The 17,631-nt window shown below is 37.9% G+C and overlaps 2 protein-coding genes and 1 long non-coding RNA gene across 11 annotated transcripts in view; 1 reads left to right on the top strand and 2 right to left on the bottom strand.

Annotated features, from left to right (window-relative positions):
- Positions 1-2,088, bottom strand: part of LOC115419531 (SH3 and cysteine-rich domain-containing protein 3) — a 26,393-nt gene extending 24,305 nt beyond the window's left edge. The window contains exon 1 of the mRNA XM_030134375.1: positions 1,905-2,088. The gene's annotated coding sequence lies outside the window, so the exon portion shown is untranslated. The remainder of the gene's footprint in view (positions 1-1,904) is intronic.
- LOC115419532 (uncharacterized) overlaps positions 1-17,631 on the top strand; it is a 23,982-nt gene extending 6,351 nt beyond the window's left edge. The window contains exons 2-4 of the long non-coding RNA XR_003935437.1: positions 4,807-4,814; positions 12,246-12,250; positions 17,495-17,631. This is a non-coding gene — a long non-coding RNA (uncharacterized LOC115419532). The remainder of the gene's footprint in view (positions 1-4,806; positions 4,815-12,245; positions 12,251-17,494) is intronic.
- r3hdm2 (R3H domain containing 2) overlaps positions 5,900-17,631 on the bottom strand; it is an 87,835-nt gene continuing 76,103 nt past the window's right edge. For 7 of the 9 annotated variants that reach the window (XM_030134365.1, XM_030134370.1, XM_030134367.1 and 4 more), the window contains 8 exons: positions 15,992-16,149; positions 14,018-14,157; positions 13,462-13,562; positions 12,352-12,521; positions 11,972-12,116; positions 10,525-10,619; positions 9,605-9,689; positions 5,900-7,536 (listed from right to left, as the gene is read on the bottom strand). In XM_030134365.1, the coding sequence (XP_029990225.1) occupies positions 7,130-7,536; positions 9,605-9,689; positions 10,525-10,619; positions 11,972-12,116; positions 12,352-12,521; positions 13,462-13,562; positions 14,018-14,157; positions 15,992-16,149 (1,301 nt within the window). In that variant the 3' untranslated portion in view covers positions 5,900-7,129. The remainder of the gene's footprint in view (positions 7,537-9,604; positions 9,690-10,524; positions 10,620-11,971; positions 12,117-12,351; positions 12,522-13,461; positions 13,563-14,017; positions 14,158-15,991; positions 16,150-17,631) is intronic. The other 2 variants (XM_030134366.1, XM_030134364.1) reach the window with 1 other exon arrangement.

Below are 17,631 nucleotides of genomic sequence, written 5' to 3'. Positions count from 1 at the left end.
CTGAGTACATCTTGAGCTAGTTGGACCCAACAAGGTCCACTAGTTCTTCTATAACCCTTTCATGCATGAGTTATGAGAACCTTAGTCAATATTTTTTTCTTGAGTGTTTTTATTCCTCTTTAGGCATGAAAAAAGCAATGCAATTGATTTTTTTTTTTTTTTTTTTTTTTTTTTTTTATGAACCTTTTTTTCGTGGAGTTACAAAAATGTCCACTCAGCTGGACACCATGCATTTAATTTTTGAAGCAAAGAAACGTGCATTTAAAACTCATAATCAGAAAGTGATATACTGTGTGAAAACTATGACATAAAAACATTTTTGATGAGTGCTAATCATATGTTTTCTCACATTTTTTTCGTACTCTAATACTAGTTATTACTCATTTCATGGAGATAATATCCTCCTGAGACCCAGGAAATTGACAATTTTAGCTTTTTTACATTAAAAAATTGTCTTGATTGGAAAGTGCATTATGCAACAGTTTTTCAGATACATTTTAAAAATTATTTTTATTTATTTATTGATTTTTTTTTAATGGAATGTCCTTTGCAATGGACAGTATTTTTTTTTAAGTTAAACTGTCAAACTTCTGTCCCCTACAGAGGACAAAATGGATTGCTGGGTCTCAGGAGGATATACAAAAAACAAACAAACAAACAAACAAACAAACAAACAAAACTTTTAGTTTCAGAAAACTGTTAATTACAGTCTAATAACAATTAGCAATTGATTTACACTAAAACATGTTACTGCAGATCAGGTTCATCAAGAGCAGCAAAGTTACAATAATTGTATGAATTGCAATGTTTGGGATGATGCATAAGCTCCACTATGTTGGTTGATATGGAACTAAAACAACAAAACCCATGAATAAACAATAGAACAGCTGTAGAATAACTGTCCATTGTAGTGACCACTATGCATGACAGGGTTAATAAAACCAACCTCACCTCCACCTATCTGAGTGGAGGTGGAGCTCTGTTCCTGTCACTGATGTAGCCGTGGGTTCATCCGTCTGATCCATCAAGAGTTACTCTGATCTCAGTCTCATCAGTCCATAAAACTTTTGAACTAACGTCTTCAGTTTTTTCTTGGCTCAGTCTTGATGTTTCAACTGATGTCTTGTTGCGTGGTGGTTGTATTTAAGCCTTTCTCACCTTGACCATGTCTCTGACCACTGAACATGTACTTCTAGACATCCCAGGTATATTTTAGTTCTGGAATACAGTGATACTGAAGGTCAGTAGGTTTGTGGTAGCTTCCCACTGGATTCTCCTTAAATCTTGTTAATTCGCATCTTTTCTTCTCCTTGCATTTTTTATGACCATGTTGACTAATTGCAACAAAACTCACTTCAGAAGTTGAGCTATTTCAAGAGAGTTTCATCTGTCTGAAATGTATTTTACAATCTTTGACTTTTCATTGTTAAATGTCTTTTTTTTTTACCCATTTTACATGTAGTAAAGAAGTTGTTTATTAATTCTGCACCCCTTAATATAGAGTGGTAATCATTTTAAGCCACACCCTCTTATTGTACAAACATATATCATAGCAGAATGATTAAATGCCATAAGAAATTCCATTTTTATAGTGTGGAGTTGAATAATATGCATAAAAATAATGATACAAACAAAATACTCATTTGCTTAATAATTGTGCACACAGAGGTTATGATTCAGCTACATGAAAAATAGAAGCAGGAAAACAAAGAAGTCCTCAAAGTATGGTTTGCAGTGACAGATGAAGTCAAATAGGAATAGAAATAATAAAACTTACAAATACTAATAGAAGTTATAGAACTGTATGCAGGAATGCCTGTAATTTCCATTTTACTTTTGTGAAATAAAAGGCTTTGCATAATAATGCACACACACAGTTCCACCTGAATGATGAATATTTGTACCTGACATTGGAGTTAAAGGGTTGGGGTATTCGTCCATTAATTCCCACAGGCAGCAGCTGAGTCTGATCAAACAGGTCCCCGTCTCCTGACGTCCATGTTGCCATGTGCACCAGGTCCTCTGTGTTGAACCTGTTCCAGGTGTTGGTCACTGATGGACCAGGGTATGAGAAATGCTCCCAGCAGATGGTCACTATATGAAGACTTTTAGCCCTCTCCTGCTGTGAGCACTGGTGCAGCTTTGTCTGGAAATTGAAATGAACTGATTGAAATGGCAGTTTAGAGTCAGTGTTCATATTTTTTTCTTATTCTCTGTATTTAAAGTACAGTCGGTCATGTTTAGAACAAAACCTCATCTGATCTGCTCCTGTTTGTGCTGTTAAAATTTTTTGCGTTGTGTTGTTTAGACAAACTCAACACAAAAGTCCTTTACCTTTTCAAATTAAAAGCCCCTCACACATTTCAGTGGACAGAAGCTAATTAGGAAAAGCCATTCAGTTGGACTTTTATTGTTGAACTACTGCCACCTTGAGGTGATGGTAAGTTACTACTAGTTATAGTTTGGCTGCGCTTTTTACACAAATCTACTTGTATTGACTGGTGACGAATCTACAACATAGTATGAACATTGAAAATTGGTTAATTATATTGTTGAATTTACTAAATTGAAGTTGTAGAAGTGTCACTTGCATGCACTCTATTTTCAGGACTTGTACTTCAGGGTTTAAGTAATATTCCTGCCACCGCTATCAGTTTTCCACCATGCGCTTCCTTATTATTAACCTTGTGGGTTCCTCTGACTCGGATCCCTCTGAGGACACAGACCCACTTACCTCAGATGTCACCAGTGGATGCAGCAGATCCAGCACTGAGATGCCCACCCAGGACAGCGAACAGAGGGTGAAGTTATTATTGAGGATCATGTAGCTAAAAAACAAGTTTCTGGCAGCTGTCTTCATTCCAGACACTAGACCACCCCCAAATTACTGCTAAATCAAACAGGCTATTTATGAAGGAGTGAACATAACTGTTGTCCACGTGATGGAACAGATAGTCAAGACTCTGGAGTGAAGGAGAAAAAGACCAAAGCTGCCAAACCCACAAGTAATTCATAAGATGAAGACATTTTGGAGTAAACTGCCAAAAAGGTTAAGAAGAAACATAAAGCCCAAGTCCCTCTTCAAAATCCAGCCTAAATATGGCCTCTCAGGAGAACACGTGGAATTAAACCGGCACTTGAAAACAGTACAAGATGTCCCATGTCTGTCACCACTACTCTACAGCTTTTGCAACAGATGGAGAGATTCAGTGCCAGAGAACATCACCAGATAAAATGACAACATATGAAGATGAAAAAAAAAGTGTCTTCTCTTTCCAGTTCAGAGACTGCGATGAAATTGATGATGAGTGATCGTCACATTGATGAGGCTGTGATAGCTGCTGAGGAGGCAGTGTCCACTTCTGCTTCCTGAAGTTTGATGAAGAAACTGATAAGAAAAGGTGGAAAAGGACAAAAGCCTCCTTTAAGTTTTTCTTTTTTGTTCATTTGTTAAACTACCAGCTTGAGATCTTGTATTGAGGAAAAAAACCTGTTGACACACATTGAGTCTATCATAAAAGTATGAGTACTAACACAGTAACAGAGGGTTTTGTATTCATCAGTTAGCGAGTTTTTTTTTTTCTGTTACCATTCTACTTCATGTTAGCCAGGGCCTCTTTATGCTGTTTAACCCATAAAGACCCAAACATCCACTGTCGACCATAATCATCGACTGATATAAACAGTTTAATATCTGTTAATCCACTCATCCTATTAATACATGTAAATAATTGGTGTAAAATGCAGTTTGTAAATCTTTTCATGATCATCGGATATGACCCATTTGGATGTTCAGAGGCTCTGTAGTGAACGTGGAAACACTGTCATCTACTACAACATTGATTCATCAGTAAAACCCATGGAGTTTGATAAATGACAGTGGATGGGAACACTTGTTTATATGTTCAGTTATTGATATCTTTGCTGAAAAACTCACTTTTTCATCTGTTTTCTCTGTTTCTAATATAATAACCCTCAACTTTAATGAGATTTTCTACATGATCATTGAATTAAATATATATATATATATATATATATATATATATATATATATATATATACATGATTTACACTGAAAAGGTAATATTGCAATAAATGGTGATAAATCACTTAAGAAAGGTTAAATACTGAGGAAAATTCACTTGTGAAATGCCACAAAAGCAGCACTGGGTCTTTATGGATTAAGTGATAAACAGGCTCCAACCCTGTCTCTTGGCTTATTAAGAGTCTGGTTTAGCTCTAAATGTAAAGTGTCAGGAGATCACCTTCAGTACGACTTGGTGCTATATAACTAAAACTTGATCATTTGACCTGCTCTAAAAGTTACAGGATACATCACTAGTCCACGTCCAACTCTTCCATCAAGTTTTGATGCAAAACATGATCTAACAGAAAGAAGAGAGAGATCATATGGCCTCCTAATCATTTCATACACAAATTAGTCTAATTGTGTAAAAATGTTAAGATCTACACCCTTTTCACAAAAGTTAGATTCTGAAAGTTTACAGCAAGACTTTTTTTTTAATATCCTCTACATTTGGTTTGTTTTACTTTTGGGAGTGGAATAAAATATCCTGACATCATCCTTGGTGTGTGCTGTGTCTTTGTGTCCAAGTTTAAATATGTTGCTGATTTGCTTCAATTTCACTCCCATTTTGTTTTTACTGAAAATAGCCATACACAGGTTCCTGGGAATGGTCTGAAAATCCAAACTGTCACATAAAGTGGTTTCAGATTTTACATGAATGGGACCATAGCTTTGGTTTGATCCAGACTACAGGCTGGCTGTTTGGTCCACACTGTGAGACACCTCAGTTAAGAAAAATGGGATAATAAACGTTTTACACTTGTAGCTCAGATTTGATTATATCTAGAAAGTCTGAAACTAATTAAGTTGGAGTAAAAACACCTATAGTCAAACGGTACATTTATCATTTCTACATATAGCTATTTAAGTCCTACATTAAAAACGTACTGCCACTAAACCAGAATGACTAGGCTATGTATTTCCCATGGAGGATTACCTTATTGGCAATAGATCTGCGCTGGGAGTTGGTTGGTTTTTGATGTTAGTTGAAAGAATTCCTAAAATTAGAGTAGCCAGGTATGGTCCAAATCTCATGCAAATTTGAGGAAAACTTGTGAAAAGTTTGGAAAAAGAAGCTGTGAATTACATTCATTTCCATAAATGGGTTGAATGACTAAACAAGGCCGGATCAAGTGGTCAGATGGTGACACTAAAGCCTACGTTATAGATGATTAAACAGAAACAAACATTCTGTTGCTGGTTTCATATAACATGTGTGATATCTTTTCACAAACAAGCCTGGGGAATAATGTAGTCTCATCAATTTACACCACTACTATTGTACAACACATTTTTTTTCCACACTTTACTGGAATATCTGGGAAGATACAGCAAACAGCTGATTATGTAAATTAAATCTTCACCATGTCGGAATATATTGGAAAAGTCTTTTCTCCATTTCTCCTTAGGTGCATTTACCCTATTTCAAAAATGCAGACTTTTGTGCTGTTCAGTGAGTATTTTTCCTCCCCAGATTTTCCATTCATTTTTTTTATGTGAAATTTCAAAATGAGCACAAAATACATTTACCGAGATGCATCTAATATGTTGGATGCTGCCACAACTGGAGAGGAGCTGAAGAACTCAAGAACAACCCTCGGGGTTTTAGATATCTCCATGAAGAAATCAGCATTTGTTGAGGCTATTATTGTGGATATAGTCTAACACAGAGACAGCTTCTACACTAGTAATAGATAGCTAACATCAATAAACAACCCTTTACCTGTACATGAGGACGCCCCAATTTCTTGTATTTAACTTTAACTAATCAGCTTTAGCTTAAAATTCAGTAATGAACCACATGAGACCGAGAATGTTTTGATAGATTTTTCCTCAACTTTTATATTTTTAAAAACAAACAAAAAAATAACAGATTAAATAAAATTTACAGTAGACATATGCAATCATTGTGCACTTTAACTACTTTTTCTGATACGTTCTGCACAGCTGTCAACAAAAAACGCAAACACAATGGGGGCGTCTGGGGTGGAGTGGTGGGGGGGCGGGACGGGACGGGACGGGACGGGGGAGATGAGGGGCACTTGTGGGAGAGAGGAGAGGACAGAAAAAGTGAGGTAGAGGGCAGTAAGGAGGAAATGAATGGAGGACGGGTAGAGGGATGAAGAGGGAGGGGAGTAAAGGATAAAGGAAGGCCTAAACTTCTTCACTCAGGGGAAAGAAAGAAAAATCACTGAATATATAGATTTCTTTTATTCCTTACATCACTTATATAAATATATTGAACCCCAAAAAAACAAAAAAAAAAGAGAAAGAAAACTTCTGAGAAAGAAAAAAATAACAGCGCAATACAGAAACCCACAACAGCAGTAAGGCAAACAGAAAGCAAGAGAGGAGAGAGCAGTGATAGAGTACATGAGAGGACAGAGAAGAGGAGGCAGGATGAGGCATGGCCAGAAGAGAGACGAGGAAAGCAGAGAGAGTGCGCAACTGTGCGTATGAAAATGTATAAATACGTGAGATTGGGTGATGGAGCGCTGAGGGAGAAGAGAAAGCAGAAAAAGCAAGAAAAGGAGGAAGGGAGGAGGAGGAAGAGGAGGAAAGGGTTTGACTGAGGTCGACTGTCCAGTGTGTTTTTGTTATTTATGTGCTACGTGACCCTGTTGCCTGCGTTTTTGTATGTATCTTCATGTGTGTTTGTCTCTTCTGTATGTGTGTTTTTGCATGATGGCAGCACACATTTCACAGCAACAGTGAAACACATGCTGTCTTGTGTGCTCTTCTGCTATATAAATACAAAACAAAAAACAAAACAAAAAAAAAAAAAACAACAAAAAAACAATGGATAAAAACAAACAAAATCATATTTTGCAACCAAACACCGGCCACCTTATGATTCACACCTTCTTCCCTTTTTTACATTTGACACATCAACTCAATTTTTTTTTTCTTTTTTGTCGTTTTGTTTTTAAATTGTACACTAAGAGCAGTCCTCCCCAGTCCTCCTTCCTTTTCCCCCAGTCTGCCAAGAGTCTTTCTTTTTGTCTCTTTCACTTTTCGTCTTTCCTCCCCCTCTCTCTCCTTTCACTGAGAACTGGCTCTCTCCAGCACACGCAGGTCATAGTTCTTTTTGGCGGCCCGAAGTTTGAAGAGACTGGCCCCACTGTTGTTAAGTTTGAAGGAAGCACTCTGGGCAGCCATGGTGCTGGGAAATACCGCCACTACTGTGTACAGGTGAGCAGGGTCGTTGCCGTCACCTTTCACAACTCCGGTTCCTCCCGCACAGACCCCGGGCCCAGCTACGGCTCCCGGTCCGGGGGGTCCCATGACGGGACAGGGGCCGCAGCCTACCACTCCCCCTCTGCCTCCCTGTGGCTCCTTCAGCCACTGGATCTTGGCACCGCACAGCGACAGTTGGTTGAAGAGCTTTTCAGCCTCTGGACGTGAAATCCCCTCTGGCAGGTCTGTTACCTCCAGTACTCGACTCACCACTGGGCACAGACACACACAACAACAAAAAAACAAGCACACAGTGTTAGCACGGTTGTCTGGCTGAACAGTACCTTCAGATACTTCAAGCATCTCTTAACCAGCTTCTTGTCTTTTTGTGCAAAAATATGTTTTGCAACATGAAGGTCTCCAGGACACAGCCCAGAGGACACATGTATAATCCACTGGGGTGAAGTTGTATCAAGGATAGACAACTGCACTCATTTTTGAGGTAAACATACAAAAACTCTAGAAAATACAGAGCAATTGCATATCAACCCACCCAGAAATTCAAACTTGTCCTAGTTGTTATCATGGACTCTCCTATGATCATGGAAATCCCAAAGCTCATCTGTGTGGTTCTCAAAGATAAATTTAGTCATCATTAGTACAGGTTTTCTAGATCTCACTAGTTTTGTATTTTTCATCAAATTGGGTTGAAACCAAGTTATCTTGCTAACAAACAAACACGCAAACACACGAAGCAAAGCGATCGCAATACCTCCTGGCGGTGGTAAAAACTATTTGTTAACCAGACTAAGAATCCATCTCCAATACTTTTGACTTTCTATGAAAACAATACAAGAAAGCATTAATATTGTCAATACAACAGTGTACGACAATGGCATAGTTTCATCATGTCTAGAATGTACAGTGCTGTGTGGACAGAGACTGTCTGCCTGCAAACTCACACCTGCTCGTATCCGCGTACATTAAACCCACAACCTGACCTGTAATTAAACGCATTGTCTACACAGTAACTTACTTTTAAGGGCTTTATTTTTGGCTAAAATACACACCATCAATAACTCTCTAATATGTGCTGCTCAGTGCTGTCTGTGGCTGGATGTAAACAGAGGGGAAGCTCATTTCAAAATAAAACAAACTGGCTGTGGATCAACCACAGTGAAATTAGATGATCATCATCATTAAATGCCCTGCAAATTATTTTCAACCATTAATCTTCTTTTACTTTGTGACTTCCTTGCTCGCGACCCACCCGCATCTTGTTTAATTCTACCCATACCTGCGACCCAGTGTTCCCAACCCATTGCAGGACTATGACACACATACAATATCATGACATGCTATTATAAGGACATGCGTACAGTAGATACCGTGATGTTTTTATACCGCCATTTTCTTTTACATCACTATGCAGAGCAGGAATTTATTTATTAAAAAACAAAAAGCTCCCTTTCGGCCTTATGTGTGCACCTGCCTGTCTTATGCTACTGTATACAAGTAGCCAAGGAATAAGAAAGGGTTCTACTGTTCAGTACAGAAAGTGTTATTTTATTCAGTACACTGCAAAGCAAAATTAAAAATATAATGTTGGGAAAAACAAAACTGTTCTCTTTAGACACAAAACACGTACCGAAACCGAACCAAAACTGTGGCCCAAGAACCAAAGTACGGACCGAACCGCGGGCTACCTGTACTATTGCACCCCTAATGTAGTGAGATCTTTGTTTGGATTTAGTACATGTTTAACTCTCTTGGATTGACTCCCTGACTTGGCTGTCTATCATCCCTCATCTCGGTATAGACCATACATATCATCTGCTTCAACAATATTCACATTTTTCTGAAATTTTTGTTTTTGATGACATTAGCATATTTTCTGTATATTACAGCTGTATGTATATTAATACAGGGACTGAGAATGCATACAACAACAAACCTAATGGTGTCTTAAGATATTTGCACAGTATGGTAGTTGGTCCAAAATTGTCTCAGGTATTACTTTAGAGATGGAAAACATCTAATTGTCATCTAAACATCTAATTGTATATTTCACTGAGAAGAATTATTTGGCTACTTTTCATTGGTTATAATGCCCCCTGTAATGACCACAGTAAAGTAAACCAGTGTAAACCAGTGACTACTCAATTTTGTATTTATGCAGATACAGCAGATTTATTAAATTAAATTTAAAGTTGAGCAGTTACACCAACACTAGTCTGGAGAAGAGTCTAGTTATCCACAACCTCAAGTGAAGATTCCTAAAGCCAAGACCACCTAAAGGATATTGATGGACATTACACTGACCTGTGAACCTTAACTTACCAACATCAGTGGTGCCGAGGTCTGTCGATGCAGACTTGAGTGTCTGTTTCTTTCCTCTTGCCCCATGTTTCATAACTCCTTGGCCCTGAACACACAACATGCGACACATCATTATAAAGCTGAATGATCTCAAGGCACTAAATGAATGAGAGGCTGAGACTTCACAAAGTGATGATTAGAAATCAAAAATATTACAGCATGAAGACCTCTTTTCTGCATTCTGCTGCCGATTATTTACATTTCAATGAAGCTGAAGTCTCGGCACAGCTGCTGTCATTACCACGCAAGTATTTTTTTTATTCTGCAAGTTGATGCTGTGCTTACATAATAAAGTTGTTTTGTTTGTTTTTTTCCAAGGGCAGCTGCAGATGTAGTTTTCATATTAAATGATCATTTCATTGTTGTTCAGCTATCTGACAACAGAAACACAAATTGCAGCTTTTTAGTGAATGGCTGAATTAAAACACTACTGTGCTGTTATGTTTTTTCCATCAGCCTAGGTGAAACTTGTATTTGTGTGTGTAACAGTGTTATTGAGACATGATCAGCACTTTGTGAGACTCTTCCTGGACCCCACACCAGCAGCATAAAACCCAAGCCAAGGCCCAGCTCTGAATGTTTGATCAGTTTGTACCTGCATAAAGACTGAACCACTTCGCCAAACTGCTGGCAATTTAAGCCATTAAATACAATAAGCATTAGTGGATTCTTCTTGGCTTAAGCCATTTCTATGAATTCAACTACCACAACCAGAATGTTCTGCATTGACTAAGTCGGTCAGTGAAAAACTTCACTTCAGAATCTAGTTATGCCGCCTGTGCTGACATTGTAAAAATACCTGCCAATGACAAAGGAAAATTTCACATCATAACAGTCAATATCAGGACCTTTATACAACAAGTCCAGTGTGCAGTACTGACCTGATGAGAGCTGTAGGAGGACTGGCCATGCATGAGGGGTGGAGGACACAGGCTGTACTGGAGAGGCTGCCCCAACAAAGAGTAGCGGCCATCACCTAAACACAGAGCACAGTACAGGCTCAGACCCATATCCAGAACAAGAATACTTTTTACCAAATTTGGTTTTATTGCATCATGGAGCCAAAAACAAGAATATAAGGAATGTTCAAGACAAAACAAAGGGCATTTTAGTGAAGATCGAAGACCGTGTTATTGAGGCTAGTGTCAGAGTGATACTGAAGGAATCTGATGCAAGAGCTGTATGTGTTCTCATGTATTAGTAAAATAAATCTGCATCTCAAAAGGTCAGGAGTTTGATAAGGGGGCACAGTGCCAGTTGTGTAGTGAGCTCAGGTGAACCTTATGATGGCTTTACAGGTTCAAGGCTACTTGAGGTTTAGAAGGTCACAGTAGAAGAAGTGAAAGACTTTTAGGTTAGAACATTCAGAACTAGAAAAGCATTCTGAGAACGCAGACCTCTGCTTACATAGTCAAGCGTGAGCGAAAGACAATAACAGGAAGTTTGAGTTTACCATCGCTACGTATGTACGTCCTCTGAAAGAAATCTGATAATGGACTGCAGCATCTAAAAAAGGGTTTTTTGATTATTGCATTTTTTTAAGTGCGTGTAAATGCATTAGATCTGATCATTACAATTATCCAATTACTCCCAATTATCAGACTTTTATGGTCATGTAAACAGGCTCACTGTTCACCTATCAGATGCCTGGTTGGTTTCCAACTACATGGCTGACAGATTCTGTTCAATATAGCTGTCAAACACCTACCTTTTACAACATTAAATATCTTAATAAGAAATATGACAATTTAAGGGTTACGGTTAGGTTAGGGTTCAATTTCATGGAATCTACATAATCTCTAAAAAAAAAACCCTCATTTGACAAGGTATAGTTTGAGTGTTTAGTTTGCCCCACAGAATAACACTGAATGGACTTATTTTCATAAGAGAACTTACCTCAAGTGCTCTTGTAAAGATTGACAACTCACACTGTTCTATACATGTGACCAAAAACAAGTCTACAATCTTTTTTAGGCTTTTGTAAACACAAGACAGTCAGTATCATACATACTACTTCAGATGCCACTGTTTAATTTTATAGGCAGTTGCAAGCACCTCCTTCCAGCTGACATGGCAAGATGGCAAAGATGACATTGGTCAGAGTGCAACGTCTTTCATGTTTCTATGACTCCATCATCTGACTGAGTGACCATCATCACAACTGACAAAGATATTGTGTAGTCTGAACCTAATAAGAACTAAATATTTACTTTGGTTCTGTTATTTATACACAGTCATTGCAGTAAAACAACTGTAGCTTTTAAAGTGAAGTTCTGGTCCATCTGTTCATGTCTGTATGCATTTGAAACCCTAGATGGTATTCTGCACCTTGAGCTGGTCCTCCTGGCCGGGGAAACTGGGATATAAGCGGTAGTGGTCCCAGACCTGGACAGACACTGCTGACGCTGCCGGAGGGAGACGGGGTGGGAGACTGAGTAGGGGAGGCCAGGGGACTCGTCAGTTGTGTACTGGCCTGGACACAAAGGGGACAAATGAGTCAAAATCCAAAATACTTCAATTACTTTGTAACATTTTTAGCCATATGTCACTGTAGGTGCCTCACAGACTAGCATTTAATTTAGCAACATGCCATTAAGCAAAGGGGAAGTAAATGAAAACATTCCTATACCTTCTGACGACCACAAGGGGACTCACAGGCTAGTAAATGTTCCAGTGCATTCGTTTCACCTTCTGACATCAGTGTATACCTGTGGAGTGTTGTCAGGTTTGTAGAGTTCTCCAGGTTTGCTCGGCCTCTGCTCTATGCTGTAGTACTTGCAAGGGTTCCACTGGACCAGAGGAGGATTCTGGGATGGCTGTGGTCCGTTGGGGACACTGAGCTGCATAACCATCACCCCAGGACCAGGAGGCGGTACTCCTGAGAAAGCACAAACATATATAAAAACAATTTGAAAGAAAATCGGGACTGAACTATTACCACAAAGACATGTGAATAACATTGTTGACTTCATCTAAATAAACACAAACCCAAGTGTGACACACAAATAGGGCAGATGGCAAAAGATAAAGTAACCATTATCAACATTTACTTAAGGCCAAATGGTGGTTCAAGGCCAGTGTAATGTTACAGTTCTTTGAAAATTATTTTTAACATCATTGATTAAAAGGTTTATCATCTTGTGCAACTATGATTGAACTTTTCACTGGAAACCTTTATCCAATTTTTTAAAGGAATGAAATCTAAATTTAAATCTCCTATTAGTCATTGTAAGGATTTAGAGAATAAAAATATAAAGTGTTGTCTGATCTCATAGATTGTTATTTGCATTTTTACATTCGGCCTTTACTCTGACATACAATCAATCTAACCTAGAGGAATAAATAAATGTGTACAATTTTTTGTCTGTTCAACAAATTAAAAAAATTAAGGCAGTAGGAACTTTGTGGGCACTTTTATGATACGTACTACATTCTGTACAGCTTTCCAGCTACATCTAGATATGACATTAAGAGGGGGTACCAGATAAAACCATGGTTTGGTTTGTTCATGTCTTGACAGTGTTTTTGTACAGCCTTTTGGACCAATTACAGGACATTACACCAGGCCAATGTCACCCATTAAACAAAAGAAGAAGCAAAAAGAAAAAGAAGAAAAAAATGAGGTGTCTAAGGGCATGAGGAGAGGAAGAAACACTGAAACTCTGTATGAACTAGTGCTGCTGGTAGTAATACCATAATAATGATCCAATAATGAAACAAGATGAATCAACTGACAACCCCCTGACATCAGATGTCTATCTATAAACCAGGGGCTATGTCTTCTTAAAGACTTAACTGAACTATGCATGAAACCTTACCTGAATATTGCTGCTGCAACTGTTGTGGGTTGCACGGGGACGGTGATTGTGTGATTTGATACTGCTCAGAGCTGGGGGGCTGCAGGTAACCTACTGAGGGGCTGAAACGGACAAAGGAAAGAGATGACACTGAACGGCAGTTGGGCCTAGAGGGAGGAATGTTTTCATGCATGTACTGTATACCAACTTATTAAGTTAGGAGACCTACACAATCAAATGTAATTAAACACACAATGTGTGCTTTGCAATGACTTTTATGTAACTCATATCTACTCAGGCATTACAAAATCCCAAATATACAAAGAAGTATATTAAATATTAAAAATACATTAGTGGTTCTTCTTATATGCAACTACACAACATTTTGATCCTTCACTTAAAAACACCACTCCTGTTCAACAAAGCAACAAAATGAAAAACGGCATCAACAAATTCCCTGTGGCAGATACTTTGATTCTACCTATTTGTTTTTCTACAAATACAATGAGAGCTGTGCATCTCTGAAATGAAGTGTTCTGTAGGTTCATTTGTATGAAGGTGATGTCTTCATACACACCTTGTGCTATTCTGCTGTGTGGGAGTGATAACACTGTAGTAGACAGGCATGGGTCCTTGAACAGACTGACTGACTGGGACCATCACCTGCTGCTGGTACTGCTGCTGCACAACCTGCTGATTTTCATTTCCCACTGGAACCTGGGATAAGAATAGAAAAGAATAAAAGGTCAGAAAAAGACAGTTAAAGAGAAAAATAACAGGACTGTGCTCCGTCTGTTTATAACAAACCAAGAAAGTTAAGGAAAAAGACACGACTAACAGAAAGAGCTGAAGTTGGTGTTCTTGCTAATTTTACTCTGACTTTATGACACTCATGAAAGGATGTACACCATTTTAGTAACATGTAGATCATTCCTGATCCAGATTAAATGCATTGTTTTGGCCTTAACCTTTTTCAGACTTCAGTGTACATTATTTTAACTGTGCACCAGATGGGGCTGTTTTACACCTGTGGAACATGGTCATGTTTATCAAAACATTATGGGGCTGCAGTTTTCCATATAGCTGACAGAAAATTAGAAATTAACAAATAAATGAATAATGTAATCAAATTTAGCTGCTAAATTAGCTTTGGATCGTAATAGCGGTGGTGATAGAATTTAGGTCCTTCAATTTGATAAGTTTTTGGATTCATTTTGCCACTGCACTTATGTGTATGTTGCATTTCACAATGGCAGATGCTCAACGTCTACAACTGTTTAATTTATACCAATGCATCATAGTCGGTAAGAACATCGTGCTATAGTCTGCTGCTCTGTAAGATCCATGCATCTCTAAAGAAATCATTTATCTTAAAAAATGATACTTTTCTCAAGAGAATTTTCTCAAACTGTAAAGGGCCACAAATGTCATATTTGTATTTATGTACCCTTATGTACATTTTGACTACAAGTACAGTTAAATAATATTGTATTGATTACACACTATATATATATATATACACAGGGTGGGGAAGCAAGATTTACAATATTTTGAGGCAGGGATTGAAAGACAGTGTATGACCAGTTAGTTTATTGAAAGTCATCAGAGTTTATTTGCCACAAGAAAATTTACATAATAGAAAATGTTTTTATTCTATGTGTCCTCCTTCTTTCTCAATAACTGCCTTCAAACGTTTTCTGAAACTTGCGCAAGTGTTCCTCAAATATTCGGGTGACAACTTCTCCCATTCTTCTTTAATAGTATCTTTAAGAAAGTCGACATTGCTGTGTGATGCTCTATTGGTAGCATGTTCTAAAACGCCCCAAATAGCATAATCCAGAGGGTTTAGATCTGGGCTAGAAGGTGGCCATAAACATGATTCCCAAAAATTGCTAAAGTTGGATTTGTTGCTGTTGTCAACAAGTGTTTTGGTGTTCTTGTGTAAGATTTTAATTTCATATCATATTTTACTGCATTTCTAACGGTCTTGTTGTCTACCTCAAGCTCAATTGCCATTTTTCTCATGGATTTGGTTGGATCCTTTAGGATTTTGGATTTGAGAGCTTTAATAAAAGCTTTGGTATGTTTTTGTTGCTTCCTCCACTTCCAGACTTTCTCGTAATAGTTTTGCTCATAGTCATTCTCTTCTTTACATTATAAACAGTCTTTATGGACACTCCAACTATTTTTGAAATCTCCTTTGGTGTGACGAGTGCATTCAGCAAATCACACACTCTTTGACGTTTGCTTTCCTGATTACTCATATGGGCAAAAGTTTCTGAAAAGGTATGGATAATAGTGTTAGGTATGATTATGACATCAATATATGTTTGGTTTCAAAACCACTGATGTAGTGCCTGCTGAGAAAAAACAACTAAATGTTCATTGTAAATTTTGCTTCCCCACCCTGTGTGTGTGTGTGTGTGTGTGTGTGTGTGTGTGTGTGTGTGTGTGTGTATGTATATATATATATATATATATATATATATATATATATATACATACTGTATATATATATATATATTTACACAGTGACTGAAATCTGTCATACCTGATATGATGGCATCTGTGGGTACTGAACCATGATGCTTTGCATTTGTCCTCCCATGCCTGCTCTCTGGGAATTTAGCAGTCCTGGGTTTTGGGGCTGCTGTACTCCCATCATACCCTGGTAACTTGGCTGCTGGCTCGGCATCATGGTCTGAAGACCTGATGACAAAAGACAACAGGAGGAGAGTGATCAGAGGACAGAAACAAAGTAACATACTTGAGAGGAAGGAAGAAGAAAGAGGACATGGTAAAAGAAAAGTAACTAAGACAATTGAGTTTAAAAAGTCCCCAGAAAAATCATTAGAAATATTGGACAGAAACACTTCCAATGCTGATCATGATTATTGATGTAGATTAAAATCAATGTAGATTTTTGAGCTATATGCAAAGTGAGCTACTATCAGTGAACACAAATATAACTTTCAGGAAAAATATTTTTGTTTACATATTGTACATCATATTTTGCTTTCATATTGTTTTGTATTTTAATAGCACACTATTTAAGAGGGTGATTAAGTCTGTATGTAGTGTATGTTTCTATTTGAAATGGTACTAAATTGTGTTCACGCCAATTTTAAGGCTAAACACTTTAAATATGAAGAGAACAATCCCAATCAGAACAATTGAAAGGCTAGTTTTTGATATGTGGAAGTTGTTTCACTGTTACAGAAATCTTATTTCAAAGCACACAGCAGCCCTGAACTGATGCAAGGTCTCAGTGACTGATGTGTTCATGGTCCATGTGGCAGGTGTCTGTCCACTATGAGCCACATCCATCAGTCATTACAGTATACACACAGCAAAACCTTCATGGACTCCAAATGGTAGATTGGCAGATAAAGCTGTCAGGATTTTCTGAGAAAAAAATGACAAGAGCTCTGTTTTGGCCCGACTATATTTGACTTGGCTGAATAAAGTTGACACAAAATTAAACAAAACCAACCTTTCACCTGGTGTTCTTAAAAGTCAAATATGATGCAGCAGTTTTATACCGAACAACAAGATACAGCTTTAGAAGAAAATGAGCCATGTAGGCAATATAAGATTTTTTGGTTGGTAATCTTGATTATAATATTAGTCAACGATTTCCTAAAGAGAACTATAACAACAGCACTCATGATTGTGGTCTGTAAAACCTTGGCAAAAACATACAAAGTAGGATTACAGCAGTAAAACTCCAGTTAATATCCATGTCCAGATTTCTTTCATTCATTCATCCTCTGAACCCCCTTTATCCTCACTACGGTCGCTAGGGAACTCTCACATTCACATCTAATGGCAATTTGACCAATTAACCTATCAGTGTATATCTTTGGATGGTGGGAGGAAGCCTGAGTACCTGGAGAGAACCCACGCAAACACGGGGAGAACATACAAACTCCACACAGAAAGGTTCCTGGTTGGAATAGAACCTAGGACCTTCTTGCTGTGAGGCAACACTGCTATGCACTGTTAAGTTTCACTTTCGGTTTTCGGTATGTTGCAGCTTTGTTGCACAAAAGAGTCCACTGTGAGGCGTTCAACACTCAGTAAATTATAGTGTTTGCCATAAATGAACATTGAACATTCAAAAATACAAAAATACACAACATGTGGGGTGCCTGTTAATGCACAAATGATTGAACAATATTGTGTAGAAAT

The sequence above is a fragment of the Sphaeramia orbicularis genome, chromosome 5 (assembly GCF_902148855.1).
Source record: "Sphaeramia orbicularis chromosome 5, fSphaOr1.1, whole genome shotgun sequence".
Lineage (NCBI taxonomy): Eukaryota > Metazoa > Chordata > Actinopteri > Kurtiformes > Apogonidae > Sphaeramia > Sphaeramia orbicularis.
Note: the sequence above shows the minus strand (reverse complement) of the source record. Positions and strands in the feature narration are given on the sequence as shown.